Source organism: Ambystoma mexicanum, chromosome 9, assembly GCF_040938575.1.
Source record: "Ambystoma mexicanum isolate Mex_15411 chromosome 9, UKY_AmexF1_1, whole genome shotgun sequence".
In the NCBI taxonomy this organism is placed as follows: domain Eukaryota; kingdom Metazoa; phylum Chordata; class Amphibia; order Caudata; family Ambystomatidae; genus Ambystoma; species Ambystoma mexicanum.
The window spans coordinates 1,530,029,893-1,530,052,213 of record NC_090931.1 but is presented as its reverse complement, the minus strand read 5'-3'; the positions used below and the strand labels follow the sequence as shown (position 1 = coordinate 1,530,052,213).

The 22,321-nt window shown below is 48.1% G+C and overlaps 1 protein-coding gene across 1 annotated transcript in view; it reads right to left on the bottom strand.

Moving 5' to 3' along the window:
- Nucleotides 1–22,321, bottom strand: part of LOC138487563 (zinc finger protein 62 homolog) — a 170,613-nt gene that overhangs the window by 9,543 nt on the left and 138,749 nt on the right. The window contains exon 8 of the mRNA XM_069614041.1: nucleotides 16,774–17,483. Coding sequence (XP_069470142.1) covers nucleotides 16,774–17,483 — 710 coding nt within the window. The remainder of the gene's footprint in view (nucleotides 1–16,773; nucleotides 17,484–22,321) is intronic.

Genomic DNA, 22,321 nt, shown 5'->3' with positions numbered 1-22,321 from the left:
TACAAGTCTGCAACTATATACAATGTAAGTCCAAATGGTCCATGATCCACAAACAAAAGGAAACCTACAAAAAAGTCCTATGAAGAAAAAACTATATACACATGAAGTGGAGCAATGTCCATTAACTCCAAATTAAAAGAAAAACAAAGGAAACCTAACACTATCTAACTATATACAATGGCGGCGGGCAAGTCCTGCGGCTCACTCTGTGATGTCCCGGGCCAGGGCATCATCGAACTCCATGTCGATGTCCCAGAGGTGGGACTCTGCCCTGGCCCTGAGGTCTCGCAGGGATGCACTCATGGCCTGTTCCAACTCCCTGTGAGTTGCCTCAAGGCACTCTGCCCGCCTCAACGCCCGACGCATGGATTACTCCGCCCTGACCATGGTGAGCCGCGCCTCTTCCGCCCGCCGCCTCTCCGCATCTATACGCTGGCCCAACCGCAGCCACACGGAAGACACACCCATTCCAGGGTCCTCCTGCCCTCTGGCCGATGCCTGCCCCTCTGATGTCGATGGCCCCGAGCCGTCATTGCTCCCACCTAGAATCTGCTGCTGTTGCTGCTGTCCATGTGCCCTGTCCGATGCCTGCACATCCTCCATCATCCGGTCTCCAGTTGTTGGGGTGTCCACTCCTGCTGGACCGCTGACTCCCGACTGTGGCAGGGATGGGATCTCCACCAAGCTGGCTGTGTTGGTCAAGCCAGGTCGACAGGGGGCCCTGGTGGAATCTGGGCTGGAAGACGGCAGGGAGAATGACTGGCGCATAGTCTCCACAGAGGAGGAGAGGTCCGCCAGAGTGCGCGACACATGTAGGAACCCACCGACCAGGACCCCTCCCAACAGTGCCACGTCACGACGCTGCTGTTCGTGATGGCGTGCGTGCTCCGCCCAGGGAGCACGCACGTCATCACGAATGTTATGCGTGCGCAACGCGACACCAACCAGGACGGAGCCCATACGGTCGTGGGACCCCTCGTCTGCAGGTAGTGGAGAGGCAGATGACGTGGCACTCCCCCCTACCTGCGGACGGGCCTGGGACGGGGCATCCATGCTGGTGCGTGGTGGTGCAGTCACAGAGTCAAGGACAGCGACATGCACAGGCCCCTTCGCGGTGACCTGTGCTGCCTCCTGACCCTGGACTGCACCACTTGCACCAGTGGTACTACTCCCACCAGGCCCCATGTGCGGCTCAGTAGCAGGCTCCTCCTCCTCTGTGGAGACTACCAACCTGGATGTCTCTGCACCATCTTCTGCCATTGGAAGCCCCTGTGGGGGCTCACCCGGCCCTTCCGCTACAGCCATAGTGGCAGACGCGGCACCAGCCCCCTCGCTCCCGGATGATGGCAATTCCTGGGAGGGTGGCTGGGTCTTGCGTCGCCGCCCAGTGGAGGCATCCCCGCCGCTTGGCTCCACAGCGCCGTCTCCGCCCTCTTCTTCACTTGACGCTGCGTAGAGGGAGACATAGAACACAAGCATCAGGGTACAGTACAATATTCCCCTAGACAGGAAGCAATAACACATGAGTGGCACTGTCAAATGTCACTTCCATCCTGTCCCTCCACAACACATGGGTGAATGCATGCAACACACATGGCTCACACTGATCCCATGCACACACATCACCGGAGGGTCATGCATCATGGCTTGTACACCACAGACACAGTGTATAGACACAGTGGATACAACGGTGACCGCACTGCATGAGTGAATCTACACATCATCATGGACATGTGTCATGCATCCATGGCGTTTCAAAGTCACACACACTTCTCAGACACACACACACGTGCACCACACATGTACATGAGAGCAGCACCCATCCCTCACCCCCCCCTCCATGTCCAAGAACAGAGACTGGCATGCATTCATGCGTGCATTCCGCATACACTCCCATTGTTGCATTGGAACACATGCACCATCCATGTGGTTCACACATTACTGGTCTCACATGCATGACCATGATGTCCCTGCACACACACATCCATACATGGCCTATGTCACACATACAGGCAAGTATCAGACTACCAGCACACTGCAACATGCCCTGTCTCACACAGCAATGCTTGGCCACTTACCGCTCAACTCCAGACGGGTCTGCCTTCGAAGGATCTGGGTGTGGAGCGCTGGGCCTACGCATTCAAGGACCCTCATCTGGATGTTGCTCATGCTGACCCGACCCCTCTTCCGAGGCGCCGGGCCTTGTACCTGAAGTCCTCCCAGCGCTTCCGGACGTGCTTGATGTCATGGGTTGCCACGCCCTCCGCGTTGATGGCAACCACTGCATCCTCCCAGATCCTCTCCCGTCCTTCCTTGTTGGCACGTGATGTTCCGAAGAGGGCATCATAATGCCCCAGGACATGCCCCACCAGGACACCAACTTCCTTCTCACTGAAGCTGTTGGCCCTCTCCCTCTGGCTGGGGGTCGCCAGTGGTCTCATATGGTGTTTACCCCGACATGGCGACCCCCGAGGCCGGCATGGGTGGGCAACTGGGTCCTGGGGCTGGGCAGCGATGGTATCCCAGTCGGGAGTCTTCTGTTCCAGCAGGGGTGGACACAGCAACTGGATCCCTGGAGATGGCTGACGTGCAGGCACCAAATAGCAGGGCACGTGGGCAGCAGGCAGGCAGCAGCAGAAGGCTGGTGGGAGCATGCTCTGGGCTCTTGGGGGCAGGAGCGTGGTCTTCCGTGTGTTTTCGCGTGGCCAGCTTGATACGGAGTGATTTGGCACATGAAAAAAGTGCACGTCAGCGTGGAATTCGAGGAAAGGCCCTTAGCGCGTAAGCGCATCTGTGACGTATCGCGCATGGGCTTTGCCCTGGCACGGGTTGAGATCCCATGTGGGTTTCCATTGCTCTGTACGTGCTTTTCGTGGGGTGCGGTGCGTGTGTTTTCCAGGCGTTGGGGTTCACACATTATTACTTCATAGCGGGTGGGTGTTGGCTACACGTTCTTCTTCTACACGCAAGGCAGACAGTGAGTGGTACAGGGCCAATCGCGTGTGAATCTTCCCGCGCACCCCCAAAATACATGTACCCTGCTCGCACAGGGCCAATCGCGTGTGAATCTTCCCGCGTACCCCAGAAATACACATACCCTACTTGCACAGGGCCAATCGCGTGTGAATTTTCCCGCGTACACCCGAAATACACGTACCCCGCTCGCACAGGGCCAATCGCGTGTGAATCTTCCAGCGTACCCCCGAAATACATGTACCCCACTCGCACAGGGCCAATCGCATGTGAAACTTCCTGCGCACCCCCAAAATACACAGACACACTATTTTTCACACAGCGGGTGTCTGTGTTTGTCACGTTCCCCTTTTTTTTTTTTACGGTCATACTGGCCTGCGTGTTGTTCGCGTACATTATTTTTGGCCTCCTGGCTGCCAGTGCGTGTGTCATTTTTGCATGCACGTGGGCTACTGGGGGCACTTGTCTCTTTTTCTTCCTTTTATGGAGTGCCTGTGTGTTGCGTGCACATCATTTCTCCTAGGGGGCCACAGTATGGGACAATCATCATTGCTGTATATACGTGCTTTTTGTTTGCGCACACTTTTGTAATGCGCAGGGACGCTACCACCTGCCTTCGTGTGGCAGACATGTTTAGGCCTGTGCGTGTCTTTGGCCGTGCGCGGGTTTGCCCTATTCGATTCCATGAATACGTGTGGTTCGCATGCGTGTGGGCATTCCGTGTCCTTCCCAGCAGTACATCCCAGTTACGCCCTTATTTTCACGTGTTGTTCCCCATTCCGTGTGTTACGCCCCGTGTTCCACCCCATTTTTGGTGTGTGCGCCGAGGTTGTGCGCTTTCCCTGTGCGCGTCGCGCATGCCATTCGGGATGTTGCTGTGACATGTGCACCCGTGTGCGCCACGTACGGGTTTGGCGCACATTCTGAGGGAAACACGCGCAGGGACTTCCATGAATCACACGCGTGCACGTGCACTTCCTTTTTCACGCTTGCGCCTGCTTGCGCCAGCCTGAGCACCTTTTTTCAGCGCACGTTTGTTCCATGAATCGGCCCCAATATGTGCACTCTACAATCACAAATTCACAAATCGTTCATTCTTTTCCCGTTGAGTTTGATGCGCTAAAGCCCGATGCAGAGCCCCCTTGATATGCCCAAAGGTTTGGTTTAGTTGGTAACATTATCCTTTATATATCTTCAGAATGACTTATCTTGCTCAGCAAAGCTTTACCTGTTAACATTGAATTGGTAATAATGAGGTGTAATGTACATGCTTTAAGAGTACTGGTACTCACCTATACATTTCATTCAACTGGATTGCAATAAAATACTAAGCTCCTACAGCCTTTGCTGTTACAGGATGTGTTTGCTCCCTCCTCCTCTCTCTCCCCACCTGCACTGTCCATAATCTGTCCTTCAGGGCCCACCCTGTAAAACACTGATAGAGAAACTATCAGATCAAGGAAGCACTTGAAAAGGAGCGACTTGCCTCGTCGTGTAGATGACAAAGTCTTCCAAATAATGTACCTGTCTGGCTATTAGAATAAACAACCAGAATGGTCCATTACTGGAAAGACAGGAGACCGATGATCCAGGCGCCGTTGAAGAGTAGATACGATATACGAGAGGACACACCACCAGCTGAAAACAAGGCAAGTATCAGAATACGCGTAGACAAGTAAACCAATACAACATACCATGCACAGAATACCACTAACCTGCTAATTCAAGTAAGACAGGTTGAAACGGCTGGTAATGCAGGCATCTGATGTCTAGGCAAAGAAAATACGGCAATGAATCACTTATAAACGATCACTAACAGTGTAGCTAGGAGTCCCTAATAATATTAGCAGTCTTACCGTGTTGGACTCCTGTCCAATGGTAACATGGAGTTCGGATGGGCACTAGACAGTTCGTGGTAAGATCCTTCGTTGGATTCCAGAAGAAAAGCAAAGAAACCCACAACATACCCCTGAAAGTCTTTAGTCCATGTACTTGTGAATAACGAAAGCAAGGCAGTTCAAAGTTCTGTGAGGAACGAAGATGAAACAAAATCCCAAAGTGATCCAAAGTGGTCCAATGTCTTTAAGGTTATGGGCAACAGAGTTCAAGGTATTCCAAGGCAAAATCCAAATTCGGTCCGAGGTCGAACAGGGAGCGGGCAGTGCAGACAAAATCAGTATCCAAGGCAAAAACAGGAGCAGTCCACGGTCAGGAGGGAGACGGCAACCAGATCCAAGGCAGATTTCCCAAAAGCAAAACAGAAGCAGTCCGAGGTCATAACAGGGAGGACAATGATAGGGGAATAGGGTTCAGGAATATGGGAATCAAAGTATCAGGAACAGGATAACAGAATCCGTAACGCCACCGAAGAAAGTTCAGAAGCGCCGGTGGAACCACAGGGAGAAGCTTATGAAGACAGTATCATGTGACTTGGTTTGCGTGATGCCGTCAGAGCAGGGCGAGTGCTCCTGCAGTGTAGAGGACGCCAGCATTGCCAGGCTACCTTCCAGGCACCACGCTGCTTCCTGGGTGAGCAAAGTATTTGTCTGCTTCGGTACACCTGTTTTGTGCTGAAGCCTGTTTTGATTGCGGATGCGTCGGTGTTCAGCTGGCGACACTGTGCTTTCTTTCCCCGCTACCAGATTGGAATGGCAGAGAGATCTGACAGTATCCTCCCCCAAAGATGTCCTCACCCTTCGGGCAGACCACAACTGGGACACCAGAGCAGGAGCATGAATGTTACATGCAGGCTCCCAAGTACGATCCTCCGGACCGTACCCCTTCCAATCTACTAGGTAAAACCGTCTACCTTTGCGTATCCGTGTGCCCAAAATAGAGTTCACTTCATATTCGTCAGAACCGTGAACTCTAATGGGAAGCGGGCGAGACGGGAGCCTAGTAAAAGGATGTCAAGGTTTAACAAGAGAAACATGAAACACCGGACGGATGGATTTTCCAGGTAGACAGAGTTTCAACCGGACAGCCACCGGATTAATGACCTCCGAAATGACGTATGGCCCTATGAATTTAGGTATTCAAGCCTTGCGACCAGGTTTTCGCAGGTTACGTGTAGACAGCCACACCTTGGCACCTGGTTTGTATTTCGGAGCCGGAGACCTATGAGTGTCCGCAGTTTCTTTCATTTTCGCATGAGCTTGAAGTAGATGTTGTCGAACCATTCTGCGTGTTTCAGATAAATCCCTCACACAAGCCAGGGCTGCGGGATTATTCAGTAGAAGTTCAAACTGTATAGGAAGAGCTCTTGGATTCATCCCATACATAGCAAAGAACGGAGAAACACCTGTCGCAGTATGCAGAGAATCGTTATATGCATATTCGGCAAAAGACAGAAGCGAGACCCAAGAACCTTGATGCTGACTGATAAGGCAGCGTAGGTATTGTTCCATAGTCGCGTTTACGCGTTCAGTCTGCCCATCGGTCTGTGGGTGATAAGCACTGGAGTATCTACCATCAATATCCAGGGTAGAGGTTAGTGCTTGCCAAAAAAGTGAGGTGAATTGCGAACCCCGGTAAGTAACGATGATTGACGGAAGACCAAAACGCCTGAATACGTACTTCAGAAACGAATAGGAGCTGTAGGAATTCCTTTGCAAGGAATGAATAAGGCCATCTTTGTGAGATAGTCAATGACAACCCATATCGTGTCATATCCTTCCACCAGTGGTAGATCAACAACAAAGACCATGGAAATCATAGTCCAGGGTAGTTCGGGTATGGGCATAGGTCGTAACAACCCCACTGGTTTGCCATGAAGGGTTTTACACTGAGTGCAAACTGCACAGGTTGACAAATGGTCCGCAACATCTTTCGCCATACAGGGCCACCAACACCAACGTTTCAATAAGTCCAGAGTCTTCCGGATACCTGGATGAGCGGCAATGGAGGAGTCGTGGCACCATTGCATCGCCTGTTGTCTCGTAGAAATATCGTGTAGATATAAACATGGGAAGGTCTAAGGGAGAGACTGCACTACCTCCAACCCCAGATTGACTATTTCCGTGGGAGACGTTTCCACCCAGTCTCGTAGCTTGTCTTTGAGAAACGGTTGGAGGGTATAGCCACATACCACTTGGTTAGGTAAAAGCAGAACCCCATCCATGTTAATGGGCTCAGGGTTACCGTGATTACGAGAAAGTGAATCAGCTTTATAAAGGAGGGGTTCTGGGCGATACGAGATAACAAAATTAAACATTGAGAAAAACTCGTGCCAGCGGGCATGTCGAGCTGTGGTACACTTAACGGACTGGAGCGCAAGCAGGTTTCTGTGGTCGGTAAAAACCTGGACAGGTTCTGGGGTACCCAGCAAATGGTGCCTCCATACCATGAAGCCATCTCTTACTGCTAACAAATCCCGTTCCGTGATAGTGTAATTCCTTTCATATGAGGTGAGTTTCCTGGAATTATATGCAACCGGGTGAAGACTGTTGGTTTCAGGGCATAGTTGCGACAATATCGCCCCAAGGGCAATATCGGACGCATCTGCTTCCACAATGTAAGGCCTTGCCGGGTTGGGGTGCTGGAGTAGGCACAGAGGTAAATGCGGTCTTAAGACTTTCAAATGCCTTTTGAGCTTTCCCATTCCAGCGAAAAGGTCTCTTGGAACTGGTCAAAACCGTGAGGGGGGCAGCAATGGCTGAGAAATCCTTTATGAAGCGTCGGTAGAAATTAGAGAACCACAAAAAGGACTGTAGCTCTTTCAAGGTCACAGGGGTTGGCCATTGTAATACTGCGGATACCTTGGAGGAACTCATTTGCACCCCATGGTTGGTGATATTGTAACCGAGGAACTCCACCACCTGTACATGAAATGTACACTTCTCCAATTTGGCGAATAATTGGTTTTCTCTCAATCGCTGCAATACACTGGATACATGTGTAATGTGTGTTTCCAGAGAGGGTGAGTAGATCAGGATGTCATCCAGATAAACCACTAGATAACTGTCAAGCATATCGTGGAACACTTCATTGATGAAGTACTGAAAGGTAGCCGGGGCGTTGCACAGCCCGAAAGGCATCACACAATACTCAAAGAGCCCATATTTGGTTTTGAACGCGGTCTTCCATTCATCTCCCTTTCGTATTCTTACCAGGTTGTATGCTCCTCGCAAGTCCAGTTTAGTGAACACCACTGAACATCCGAGTTGATCCAACAAAACGGAGATCAGCAGGAGCGGATATTGATTTCTTATGGTAACCGCATTCAGAGCCCGATAATCAATACATGGGCGTAGGTCCCCCTCCCTTTTCGGGACAAAAATAAGGGAGAGGCTGAAGGGGACTTTGAAGGGCGAATGAAGCCGTTTTTTATTGACTTCTCAATATACTGCTTCAAGATTGAGGGCCTCATTACACGGTAGGCGGTAAGGGTTTACCGGTACCAGTATTTTACCGGTACCGGTAAATCCTTACCGCCTTACTACGAGGTCCCTTTGCGGGTTGGGGAATTTAACGCCTGCTTTTTGCAGGCGTTAAAAACCAACCCGCAAAGGGACCAGTGGAGCTAATTACGGTACCGCAATTTGCGGTACCGTAATTAGCGCCTTCCCCATTCCCATGGAGCCCTATGGGGCAAAAATGGGAATGGGGAAGGGCAATGGTGGAAGGGGGAATTACCGCCCCGCCAACCTTGGAATGGGGCAGTAATTCCCCTTTCCACCAAGGCGGTGCCGGTATTTTACCGGCATGAACCATGGCGCTAATAGCGCCATGGTTCACCGCCTTCCGTGTAATGAGGCCCTAAGTCTTCTTTGGGTGTCAGAGAGTATATATGCCCTGATGGTATCTTTGCCAGAGGTACCAATTCTATCGGACAATCATAAGTCCTATGGGGTGGCAAATTGTCTGCTCCACCTGCATCAAAAACGTCCTTGTACCCTTGATATTCCTTTGGCAATATTGTGCTGATAACAGCCCCCACAATGGGAGCAGTATCAAGCAAGGCATGACTTGGTTTCGATGTGTCTGGGCTGCTTTCCAAGCATTTATTTTCACAGTGATCAGAGAGGAACAACACCTCCCCAGATTGCCATTCTATTACGGGATTATGTAGCCGTAACCAAGACAGTCCCAATATGCACCTAAACTGTGGAGCAGCAATGAGATCAAACGTTATGCTTTCTTTATGCCCACAGCTAGTGGTCATTACCAACGTGGCAGTACACTCTGTTACAGGGCCTGAAACCAGAGAGGATCCATCAACCGCACTCACGGTTTCTGGAAAAGGCTTAGTTACGATAGGCAATCCCAACTCTCGAGCATAAGTCTCGTCCACATAACAGCCGGTGGCTCCCGAGTCTAGGACAGCCAAGACCTCTTTTAAACCACCTGTGTCAGAAGAAAGGGTAACCGAAAGGTAATACGGGGTGGACGATTTAGAATCCATGGAGGAAATGCCCGGCAGCTGGACCCCTTCTACTGCCGAGCTTTGGCGTTTCCCTGCTTCTTAGCTGGTTTCTTGGGACATACACGCAGAAGATGATCTGAGGCCCCGCAATAGAAACACAATCCATTCTTCCGCCTGTGTTCTCTCGTCTCAGCGGAGAGAGGGCCCCGTAATAACCCTATTTGCATAGGTTCCGAAGGACCAGACGTAGGAGGCGGGAGGTGAAAAGGGCGTGGGAGGAACAGTTCGCTTTTCCCCTTTCCTTTCCGCTCGTCTTGAATCGATTTGTAACACTAAATCGAGAAGTTCAGGGAAGGTATTTGGTACAACCGGGACAGTGGCCAGGGTATCTTTCAGGGGTTCAGAGAGGCCTTTGTAAAACAATGATGCCTTTTTATCTTCGGGCCATCCAGTCTCTGCCACAAGCTGATTGAACTTGGCCAAATATGCAAGAAGGGACATATCCCCTTGTTTGAGGCCGAGTAACTCTAGGTCTGTTGCTTGAGTAGCATAACGTGTATCAAACACACGACTCATTGCATCGATCAAGGCGTCACAATTGTACAGTAAATGACTGCCATCCTCTAGCAATGGATTAGCCCAGGCGGCCGCTGTACCACCCAAATGGAACAGCAAAAAGGCGGCCTTAGTCATTGAGTCAGGGAAGGAAGCAGGTCTACAAAGAAAATGCAACCTGCATTGATTCAGAAAGGTCCTGTAAGATTTAGGATCCCCATTGAATCGTTCTGGGGGGGCCAATGGGTACTGAGCCGTCAAGTACACTGGCCCAGCCCCCGGTGCCGGCGGTCCTAAACCTGACATGTCAGATGGTGGTGGTTGTGCGCCAGGGGGTTGCATACCCACTTGTAGCTCATCAATCCGACGTTGGGTGACGGAATGGGCAGCAGTCATATCATTACGAAGGTCTGCCACTAATTTTAAGATAGTGGCCAAGGTCTCATTTGCGTCCATGAGAATAAGGCTTCTGAATCTATCAGATCAAGGAATCACTTGGAATGGAGCGACTTGCATCGTCGTGTAGATGACGAAGTCTTCCAAATAATGTACCTGTCTGGCTATTAGAATAAACAACCAGAATGGTCCATTACTGGAAAGACAGGAGACCGATGACCCAGGCGCCGTTGAAGAGTAAATATGATATACAAGAGGACACACCACCAGAAAACAAGGCAAGTATCAGAATATGCGTAGACAAGTAAACCAATACAACATACCATGCACAGAATACCACTAACCTGCTAATTCAAGTAAGACAGGTTGAAACAGCTGGTAATGCAGGCATCTGATGTCTAGGCAAAGAAAATACGGCAATGAATCACTATCACTAACAGTGTAGCCCTAATAATATTAGCAGTCTTACCGTGTTGGACTCCTGTCCAATGGTATCATGGAGTTCGGATGGGCACTAGACAGTTTGTGGTAAGATCCCTCGTTGGATTCCAGAAGAAAAGCAAAGAAACCCACAACGTACACCTGAAAGTCTCTAGTCCGTGTACTTGTGAATAACGAAAGCAAGGCAGTTCAAAGTTCTGTGAGGAACGAAGATGAAACAAAATCCCAAAGTGATCCGAAGTGGTCCAATGTCTTTAAGGTTATGGGCAACAGAGTTCAAGGTATTCCAAGGCAAAATCCAAATTCGGTCCGAGGTCGAGCAGGGAGCGGGCAGTGCAGACAAAATCAGTATCCAAGGCAAAAACGGGAGCGGTCCGTGGTCAGGAGGGAGAAGGCAACCAGATCCAAGGCGATTTCCAAAAAGCAAAACAGAAGCAGTCCGAGGTCATAACAGGGAGGACAATGATAAGGAAACGGGGTTCAGGAATACGGGAATCAAAGTATCAGGAACAGGATAACAGAATCCGTAACGCCACCGAAGAAAGTTCAGAAGCGCCGGTGGAACCACAGGGAGGAGCTTATGAAGACGGTATCATGTGACTTGGTTTGCGTGATGCTGTCAGAGCAGGGCGAGTGCTCCTGCAGAGTAGAGGACGCCAGCGTTGCCAGGCTACCTTCCAGGCACCACGCTGCATCCTGGGTAAGCAAAGTATTTGTCTGATTCGGTACACCTGTTTTTTGCTGAAGCCCGTTTTGATCGCGGATGCGTCAGTGTTCAGCTGGCGACACCATGCTTTCTTTCCCCGCTACCAGATTGGAATGGCAGAGATCTGACAGAAACATTCAGCACGAGAGCTTCCAGCAAATCAGGCACGGAACACCATTTGGCTATACCTATTAACCGTAGAATTTGAGAGTTTTCATATGGAGCACGGACTCGTTTGGAAAGCCTGAGCAATTACTTCATAAACACTTTACTTTGTTATTAGCAGTGACTTTTATATTATGTAAACGTTTACGAATTTGTAATTGTGAAAAACGTTTCAGACAAAAAAACCTACACACATCACTATTTCCTACCAAATTCATTATAATTCAACAATGAAAGCAAGCAATAATACAACTCTCATTTTAAATCTTAATTTACACCCATGTCGTCTGCTAGTTTGATACAGAAAAGAAAGTCCCTTTTTATATGGCTATTCAAATTTTCCTAACAAAATGCATAAGAACAAACTGGAGGTTTGCATGAAAGAATCTCAGATTCACTGCTTAACCAAAGTATGTGCTCCTCAGCAAACAATTTAACTGTGCATTGCCAACTAAAATTGGGAGTTCTCAAATCATGCCATCATTTGTACATCACAAAACAGGGCAAGAATCAGCATTTGACTGGTGGGCGTCTTTGGGAGATGGTTGCCTCAGGCCGAAAGAATCAAATTTAAAGTTGATGACTTAACAGTAAACCATCACACTAATAATAATAATAATTTATTGTGATTTAGTTTACATTGAAACTTTACACATATAATAGCTTTTATATAAGAAAACATAAAAAGAATAAAAATGATCATAAAAAAAAAGAACACAAGACAATTAGATACAAAATTACAAGGAAAGGGAAAACATATTCCCTAGGCAAACAAACCATCAAATCATCATCATTAAGATTTAGGATAACAATAGTCTCAGTTTAAGTAATAGTTCAGAACCATACATTGCCTCATAATGCTAGCTAATTTTGGGGGGGGAGACTTTCAGCATTTGATAACATAATGAAAAGGGCTCGATGTTACAGCAGTTCCTGTATAAATGCAAACTTGAGGTAAGTAGCAAAATCACTTAGGCTACAGCAGTTACTATTCAGTAACTCATCTTTGTGTCTTCCTATAAAGTTATGTTAAGGGTTGTTTCCACCTTCAGCCAAATATTGTACAAAGCCATCAGGATTCTCATGCTATTAGAATTAATGCAGTGATGCCAAAATATCTCCTCTTTGATGTGGCCGTGATTGTGCACAAAACAACCCAGACCGAGGTTTATGGCACTTATCATTTTGTGGCATTCAGTCAGCAAATGTCTGGCCGTCTCTGGCTGATTCACTTCGTTGCATAGCCGGCAAAGACGTAGCTCTGGAGCGATCATGACACTTCTGCCAGTGATCATTAGCGTAGGTAATTGTTCGAGCCTTAAAAGTAAAATGAAGCGTCTAATTCTCACATCCGGGCACAGATTAAGGTAACTCTGAGGTTTTTTGAAGTTGTACAGTCTATATTGGACAAACTGATAGCTTTTCAGCTTCCGGAGATGAGCGTAATTCTCTAGCCAATCCCAGAGATCTATACATTTACCCAAGGCCCTTTGTACTTCTTCTGTGACTCTACCCACCCGGATTTGCCACCCAATGGCCGTTAGAAGTTTGGACATTTGCTCCTTACAGGGGCACGGGGAGTGAACCTTAGAAATATCTTGATGGACAGCTTTTAGTAGCCCGTTCTTAGTCTCACCACTTATTTTCACATAGTGTATGGCTCGCTTTTTTAGTACTAGAGCTTTCAATGAAGTCAGCCCCAGTTCTAATCTTATTATTGCCATAGGAATTCCTGGTGGTAGGCCCAAGATAGAGAGCCAAAATTTACCTTCAATCACCTGTAACCATTTCAGGTCAGTGTTAAGGAGAGCTTCCAGGCCATATGTGATCATAGGGGACAATACTTGTACATAGAGTTGACGTGTGCCCCAGATAGTAAAACCGCCCTGATTTACTGTGAATCTATGGAACAGTGCGGTCAATTGTGCCGCTCTTGCAATGCGTGACTGTTTGCATATTCCATAGTCGCCAACGTTCTCAAATTCAATCCCTAAGTAGCGATAGTGAGGCGTATAGGCGATGATGTCAAGGCCTACTCTAAGCTGCACACGAGTGGTGTTCTTGTTGGTGAATCTCATGGCCTTATTTTTTTCCAGATTAATTTTAAGGCCATTCCTCTCAGCATATTCCCACAAGGCAAAGGCCGACCTACGTAGCCCACTAATAGTGTGGTCAAGTATTACAAGGTCGTCCGCATAGGCAAGAACAGGACAGATGGAGTCTCCTATTTTCGGTGGACAATTGATCGCCGCCCCAATGGCCACGGGGATGTAATGTACATATAGATTATATATTAGAGGGGCCATAACACAACCTTGTTTAACCCCCCTATTTTGGAGCACACTTCTAGTAGTATGACCTTCCTGATCCAGTTTTACTTTTACAGATGTATTCTGGTGGAGCAATCTGAGATAGTAAGTCAGGCCCTCAGGGCAACCCATTGATTTTAACTTCTGCCAAAGGCAGTCTTGGGGAATAGAATCAAATGCCGCCGAGAAGTCTATATAGAGGGCATATAGTGGGGGCTGCCCCCCTAATCTAGCTGGTGTCCTCAAGAGGTCCAAAACCATGATGTTGTGTGCCGTGGAATAGCCCTGCCTAAAGCCACTCTGGAATTTACAGAGTATGTCAGATTGCTCTACCCAAAGTTGTAACTCCTTTAATAAGAGTGAGGCAAATATCTTCCCTGTGGCATCCAACATTGAGAGGAGTCTGTAATTACTGGGGTCCGCTCGATTACCCTTTTTAAATACCGGTATAAGCACCGCCGTTTGCCAGGATCGGGGTATTTTCCGCTCATTTAAGATTTTTTTAAACATGATAACTAGTAGAGATGCCCAGAATTCAGGATGAGACTTCATCATAATGTTTGCTAGTCCATTCGGGCCAGGGGCACGAGATGATTTTAATTCCATAATTATGTTCATCACCATTTCATAGGATGCATTAATAGGAGGAGTTAATGGCCTATTGACCAATGTATAGGATTCCTCCGTATCTACCTTATCATTCCGATGTTCAAGGAAAGCTATCCATGTTTCAGCCTTAATAGGGTTAACTAACATGCCTTGTACAGTGCCTCGCGCTTCGCCCAGCAAAGACCAGATGTTACGGGTTTTACCTGTACAAATCGTATTTACTAGCCTTTGCCAGGCTAAGATTTTGTCGGATTTCCTTTTGGCCTTAATAATAGCTCTATATTTATTTTTGACACTCCTAACCTTGATAAAATATTGGTCTGGGGGATAGGTTTGCCTCTTGGCAAGCCGAAGTTCTGCTCTACACTCTCTCTTCACATCTCTAATTATTTTGTCAAAGAGTGGCTTTTTTTTGCCCCAGCTGGTCATGGTCCATATGCGACAAACGGCGTGATTCTCAACAAAGGAGCAGATCCAGTTTTCGATGGAATTGCTCGTCATCTCCCCAAAATTCGATAGAAGGTGTAAGTTGTCACTAGCCAAAGTTGCCACGGCGTGGGCCACATTTTTGTCAGACTAACTGATCCTTGTGCCTGCTTTATTTAGCTTAATGTTACCCATGTTAATAGCAGGGGAGTCATTTACCCTGATTTTCTATTTGCATGCGAGTGTAGCATGGTCACTCCACTCATTAGGGATCACTTGCATATCATCCACCATCTCATACAGTCTAGGGCAGACAAAGATGTAATCTAAGGTACTACAAGAAATACCATTAGACCAAGTGTGGCAACCAGGATAATCACTAACGGTTTTGCCGTTAACCATTTCGAAGTCCCATAAATCAAACAAGTGTTCCCACCCTCGGCCTTCAGGATCACTTTTTTTGGTATGTTGCATATAATTTTTAGCTTTTAACTTAGGGTTATGAGACTTCCCTCTATTACCAATCATGTGGCAGTTGAAGTCGCTAACCACCATTACCCCCGTGTTTCCAAGTTTTAGCAGCCAGGTAGCCATTAAGTCATGTAGGGCCTCCTGGAGTTGTCTTAATGCACCAGGGGGGTTATATAGGCAGACTAATAGGAAATGATCCTTTCCTGCCTGGTTGTCATAATAGACTTCAACTGCAATCATGTTGCTAGCACATTCGGTTTTCACTTGTTTAGAACCAAGAGTGTTGGCTACCCCCGTAATAAGGCCACCATAGGGTCTACCCTTTGCGCCTTTTTTTGCTGCCATTTGATAAGTGACAAAGCCATCCAGAATCAATGGATCCATTGCCCAGGTTTCTTGGAGACAGAAACAACTATGGTTATCCAAGATCTTGGTAGAACCCTCTGTTGACAACAAATGAGCAAAACCCCTGCAGTTCCATGACAAAATAGTCATATCTCATTGTTTTAACAACACACCAGGTAGCGAATCCGCCAGCCATTTTAATACTTGTTGAATGTCCGAGACGTCCACATTCTTCCCTTGAGGGAGATAGGGACAGGGACTGGCCTCAGCTGGCAAGTCTATCTTTCTGGGCAATTGTCTTAAGTCGACTTCATCCAAATCGACATCGACCTCCACTTCAACCGCTTTCAATTCGATATTATAGTTCCTTAGCAGTTGTGCGGTTGATAGGATCTTACAATGCAGTGCTGAAACCTGAAGATTTGGGCCTTTTAGTGGTTCCACAAATTGGAAGTCGTCTGACTTAAGGACCCTCAATTGATGTACATAGCTCAGTCTAGTTAACAGTTCTGAGCGAGAGAGACATTTTGGTTCTTCGCTTAAGTATAAGTTCTTTATCAGACATTTGCGATTACCCTCCGTGGCAGTTTTAGCTTCAGTCGGAAGAGTTGTATTAGACATTAATGCTAGTGGCTCTGGTATACTCCCAGGGCTCTCCTCGTCCACATTCACTAGCTCTTCACTCTGATTGTCCCCCTCGAGTAAGTCCTCCACCTCATCAGGCTCAGTCATCTTTTCTCTTTCAGGTATTAACCAGGTAGTCAAACGGCCCTCTCCACTGTTCTTCCTTTTCTTGGCTCTGGCCGCCCTTTTTTTTAAGCTTTCTTTGAGGGATGCCCAGAGGATTGCTTGTCGGGCTTGGACAGAGCCATAGCTTTGGCTCTTTTGATTTCAGCCGCCCTCCTCGCCATTCTACGTTGTTTGCGCGAGAAGAATGGTTCATTGTTTTCCTTGTCAGCCTCCAACCCCGGGCTTTGTGGATCCTCAAATTGATGTTCTTAAATTTCATCGACCAATTGTATGGCTTCCGAGAGGTTGGATTCTGCTGAAGGGTCAACATCAGCGATTCCATCCGCTTTCTCCCTCTGGATCATGCCTAGGGTTAGGGCATTTGAGTTGTCCAGTATTTTCCCCGCCATTTTCAATAAGATTTTAAGAGCGAATTGCAGGGATGCCACTGAAGACTGAATCTCTGTAATCTCCGTCACCCCCAGGTAGGTGTTAGCCAGGCATTCGTTTTCAGCTTCAGGGCTGTCTTCCATAGAAGCCATCGCCAGGTTCGGTGACACTGATAATCTGCCCGTAGATTCCACTGGAGTAGGAGAGGCATATGGAGTATTTCCCTGCTTATTTGCTTGGGTGCAGTCAGTGTTGATGGGCATTGAACCTGGGGCGGGGGTCATATTTCTTTGGATATTAAGACATAGTTCCAGTAGCAAATTGCTGTCAATGTCGTCGTAGTTTGAGGCACATAATGAACCAGCATTATAAGGCGCTGGAGCAGTGGCTTCCTCAATAGTAGTGGAGTTAGTTTCAGAGAGTGGGTTTTGTGGGAAGAACTCAGTAATCATGCCCTGGTCCGCAGGTATGGCATTCTTAGCTTTCTTCCTAGGCTTTGCCCGTGCTGTAACATTACTCAGAGGACTCTTGACTGTCTCCATTCCCTTAGTTCTTCTAAGGTTATACTTAAGCTGTGTAGATCTCTTCATTGGAGGCATACGGGCTTTCACCAAATATAAGCCTCCGCAGTTAGATTATATCACAGTGTAATAACAGTGGGAATAAATCCCTGCAGTTTCCTCGCAGTATCAGTGGTCAGGATCAAAGGGATCAAGTCCCAACAGTCTCATAACCACAACTATTCACAGTATGTCTGTTCTTTATGAAGGGAGGCGGTGTGGCTGGCCACAACTCCAAGTAGCGCCCTGCAGTTTTACAGCCAACTCGCTTCCTAAAATGGCACTTAAAGAGTGCCTAAACAAGCTCAAACATTCACTCCCAACCAGATTCAAAAAGAGGAGCAAACACCAGTAGGGGAGATGAGGATGGGCGTTATTAGGAACTGATTAGCAACAGTTTGGCCCTGGAGCCCCCATCAAAGGCAGTGTTATGCAGTGTTAAACACTACACAATAATGGCCAGCGACAGGCAATCAGAGTGGCGCCCCCTCAGCACGCCCCCAGGGCCCTGCAGGCTGCTGTTCAATTGATAATAATGTCAGCAGCCCTGCAGTCCCACTCAGCATTAGCCGCTCAGCAAAGCACGGCACCGCTCACCGCCAGCTGCACAAGACGCATGCTTCCCAACTCAGCCCCTCTCTCACCAATACTGCTCCGCCGGTGGCATACTCGCCTCGACACTCCAGTCCAAGGCTGTGTCGGGAATCAGAGAGTCGGGCAGCGGGATTCTTCCGCTCCGACGTTCCAACGCTCCAAGATTCGAGGGAAACGACGGGAGAAGCTCTGCGTTTAGAGCCGCAAACTGCGGGCTGCAGGCAGCAGGCGACAGGCAGCGGCAACTCGCTGATACGCCGATTACCAGCAACGAACAGTGATTGTGGGCGTGTCAAGCCACACCTCCACCCACAGTAGCACACGCAACAACGCAGTGATACGCAGAGGCACACAAGGAGGAGGCCGCTTCCGACAACGAAAAGTGGGGGTCTAGCTGCCACCAATGTGAGCAGCCCTGCTCAAGTTACTAGTCCATCACACTGAGATGTTGTTTGGAATCACTGAGATGTTTCAGTAGAGCATGCTCTAAAGGCCAAAGAAATACAGACTTACACAAAGAGTTAAAGAGAGTGTGACAATATGATGGAAGTGGGAGTATGGGGAGAGAGACACAGAGTAATGGACACGAGAGAAGGAGATACGAAGAGTGAGACGCACTTTGACAATGAGACAAGTGGAGAACTGCAAAAATAGAGTGTACAATTAAGTGAAATGGGTCAATGAGACTCGGCAGGGCTCATGCGTAAATCTGACTTTCAAACTATTCCAGGCTGAGACCCGGCCCACTTTAAGCCTAGGGTGGTGAGTACCTGCACTTCTTTTTATCCATTTAAAGCACTGAACTGGGCGTGCATGTGCATGCGCTCAGGAAGCGCAATAACATGTGCATGCTGTAAGAGCCTGGGGTATCCGTGGGTACTGCAGGTGACTTGAAGCCCATGCCCAACATCTGGATGGAGACTGAATGCAGAGCTAAGGCCCTGGGAGTGTGCTGAGGGATGGCAGTGACTGCGGCGGGTGGAACACGCCAGAGCCTGAGAGTTTTGCGCGGTGGCAGCACCTGTGGCTTCAAAACATATAAATACAGTTGCTGCATAGCTGGCCACTAACCTAAAGTCAAAAAGTACACTTTTATCCATGTGTGTTTCTTTAGACAACAGCACACTGCATTCTGGGAATTATAGACCTTACAGGGTTATATTTAATGGAACACCTAAAACTGCAACCCCCACACTCAAAAGCAGTGTTCTCTAGAAGGTCAGGGCTGGCTGAGGGTGAGCCTCAGGGCGTGGGTCTAGTCTGCAGCAGTGACCTGCGGGCAACTCACCGCATTTGGACGTTTCCCGGTCACTTCTCGTGGATTTCTCTCCAGTGATTGGGGGATGGGTGGTAATCATTAAGGACCTCTACAGCATTCGGTGCAACACCCACTAGGCAAGAAATAAGAAGCCTTCAGAGCAGTCCCCTCCTCTCACAGGTGAGCGATCAGAGACCCAGCGCTGAAGTGCGGCTGCGCAGAACATGGAGACACTCTCCAGATCGGAGCATGCGCATAGATGATCTCTGGTCAGAGAGTTCAGCACTGGACTGCGGCTGCGCAGAAGACGGGAAAAGGATCATGCCAGGTCCGCTTATTATAAGCGACTTTGGGCTTGTTTTTGCCCAAAGTCGCTTATAATATTTGGAGGTCGCTTGTCGCGGTTTTTGTCCGCTTGTGGGACCGTCTGTGCGCGTGTAATTGGGCCTGTTTATATTGCTGTTAAGCCCATTACACGTCGCACAGAGGGTCCTGCACTGGGCTGCTGGCAGCACTTGACGGCAATTGCTGCTTTGTCTTGCTCTCGGGTGCGCCCTGTGTTTTGCATGTGCTTCCGCATTTGGCACTGATGGGATCGTTACTTGCCCACCAGGTGGCCCATCAATGCCAAATGCCTAAACATATGCAAAAAAAGCGCACTTTAAAAGTTTTGTCATGCAGGCAGACACACTGGCATGTAAAGATGTAAAGAAGGGGATTGGTTTAGTTTAGCAGGCGTCACTCTATAGCAATATTATCCTGGTGATATCCCCAGTGCTAACGCATTATCCACTAACATCCTTTATTTATTTATTTTTTTAAAACTTTTTTTGCAAGACTAGGTTAGATGATTATTGGAATCTATACATAACATTTTCTCAGAAAGATGTATTCAGGAAGGCCATGTTTCTTTTCAGCTTCCAATTGGCCATGTTACAATATTATATAGCGCCTTGGATTAAGGCGCTATATAAAACAATAAATACAAATATTTCAGGGCCGTATTATTTTGCAATCTGGGACTTCTAGTCACCATGCAATACAATATTGTTGTTCTAACACACTATGTCAGTGTTCTGTCTATTTATGTTTTTCTTGTTGTGTTATGTTTCTTACTTTTGAGACCTTTCCACAACTTTTTAGGTGCACGCTTGTTTTTTCTGCTCATTTGGATGGGAGTCAGCTTGTTTTGGGCTTGTTTTTGAAGGGCATTCAGCTTATTTTTTCCTTCCGACCTGGCAACACTGCGCCGGCGGTACAACACGAGAAACGGGTTACGAGAACATGCGCACAACAGATCCCTGATCACGAGGGCAGATCTTAACTGCGGCTGCGCAGAGCATGGGACACGATGAACGGAAGGTGCAATTCTCAACTGCGGCTGTGCAGAATGAGAGAACGCACCACGTGAGCATGCGTGGGGATGGTCTTAGAACACATTTTTAGTGCTGTCAGCTCGATGCGCTTAAACTCTGAGAATCTACAGCGAGAGGCGCTCGTGGAAAACCGGGGGGGGGGGGGAACCCCATTAGTCTGAGAGCGATTTCAACCGCTTTCACAGTCCAGTCATTGGGCAGCTCACCCTGGGTACCAGTGTCTACCTCCTCTCCCATAGCTCTCAACCATTTGTGTCGCAAAGGCGGGTGAAATCACCCGATTTTGTTTTTGGCGGGTGAGACGCCCATTGGAATGAATGGGCGTGCAGGAGGCTTGGCGGGAGTGTCAGCCCTTTACAAGGCGGGTGACACCCGCCAAAAGCGTGTGTGTGTGTGTGTTGAGAGCTATGCTTCTCCTTCAATAATATGTTTACTATCCTAGTGCACCATCATTCCTGGAATGTGTGTCCCTCTCTTGCGTTCAATCAACAAAGCTGTCAGACATGCTTATATCTCAATAGGCCAAAATATAGCCCAAATGAATGACAGGCAACCAGATTCAATGGCTGGGCCTCATTATAAGGGTGGCAGTAGCTGTGCCGCCGGAGTCCGTTTTTTACCAGCACCCGGCACTGGGGATGTATTAGGGCATTCTGGCCCCGCCGGACCCAGTAATTCCCCTTTGCCAGGTGCCGGTAAAAATTACTCCCCATTCCAATTTGAGTCCCATAGAACTCAATGGGAATGGGTAGGCCGGTAGCGCCAGCATCGTTAATAATGGTGCCGGCGCTACTGTGTAGGTCTGTTCGCGGGTGCCGGCCAGTCAGGGCGGCAGGTCTGACCTGGCGGGCAGAACAGCACCCGCAAGCAGACTTCGTAGCTTGCTGGTCCGGTAACAACGATACCGGCAAGCTTCCCGGTACCGTTGTTACCGGACCGGCAACATTGTAATGAGGCCCAATGTTGTTTTTTAAACAATAAGAAACAATTATCACACTTTTTTTAATTGTATATGGTTTAACAAAAACCTTTACAAATAAAACAGTAAACAAAATTTTTGTGTTACACATAGAAAAGATAGTTACATCTGTAATTTTCACATACATATAGAACTAATTCAGGTTCCAACTCTTGATGAAAGCAGATCTAGCAATACCTTCCCAAGTATTCTTGAAATTTAGTTTCATTTTCTAACATAAATTCAGATACCTGAATGTACCAGTAAATCCTTACCGCCATCCGTGTAATGAGGCCCATTAGCTTTTGCTGTGTGTCTAAGGGCCTCATTACACGGTAGGCGGTAACGGTTTACCGGTACTGGTATTTTACCGGTACCGGTAAATCCTTACCGCCTTACTACGAGGTCCCTTTGCGGGTTGGGGATTTTAACGCGTGCTTTTTGCAGGCGTTAAAAATCCAACCCGCAAAGGGACCAGGGTGCTAATTACGGTACCGCAACTTGCGGTACCGTAATTAGCGCCTTCCCCATTCCCAATATCCCCTATGGGGCAAAAATGGGAATGGGGAAGGGCAATGGGGGAATTACCGCCCCGCCAACCTTGGAATAGGGCGGTAATTCCCCTTTCCTCCAAGGCGGTACCAGTAAATTACTGGCATGAACCATGGCGCTAATAGCGCCATGGTTTACCGCCTA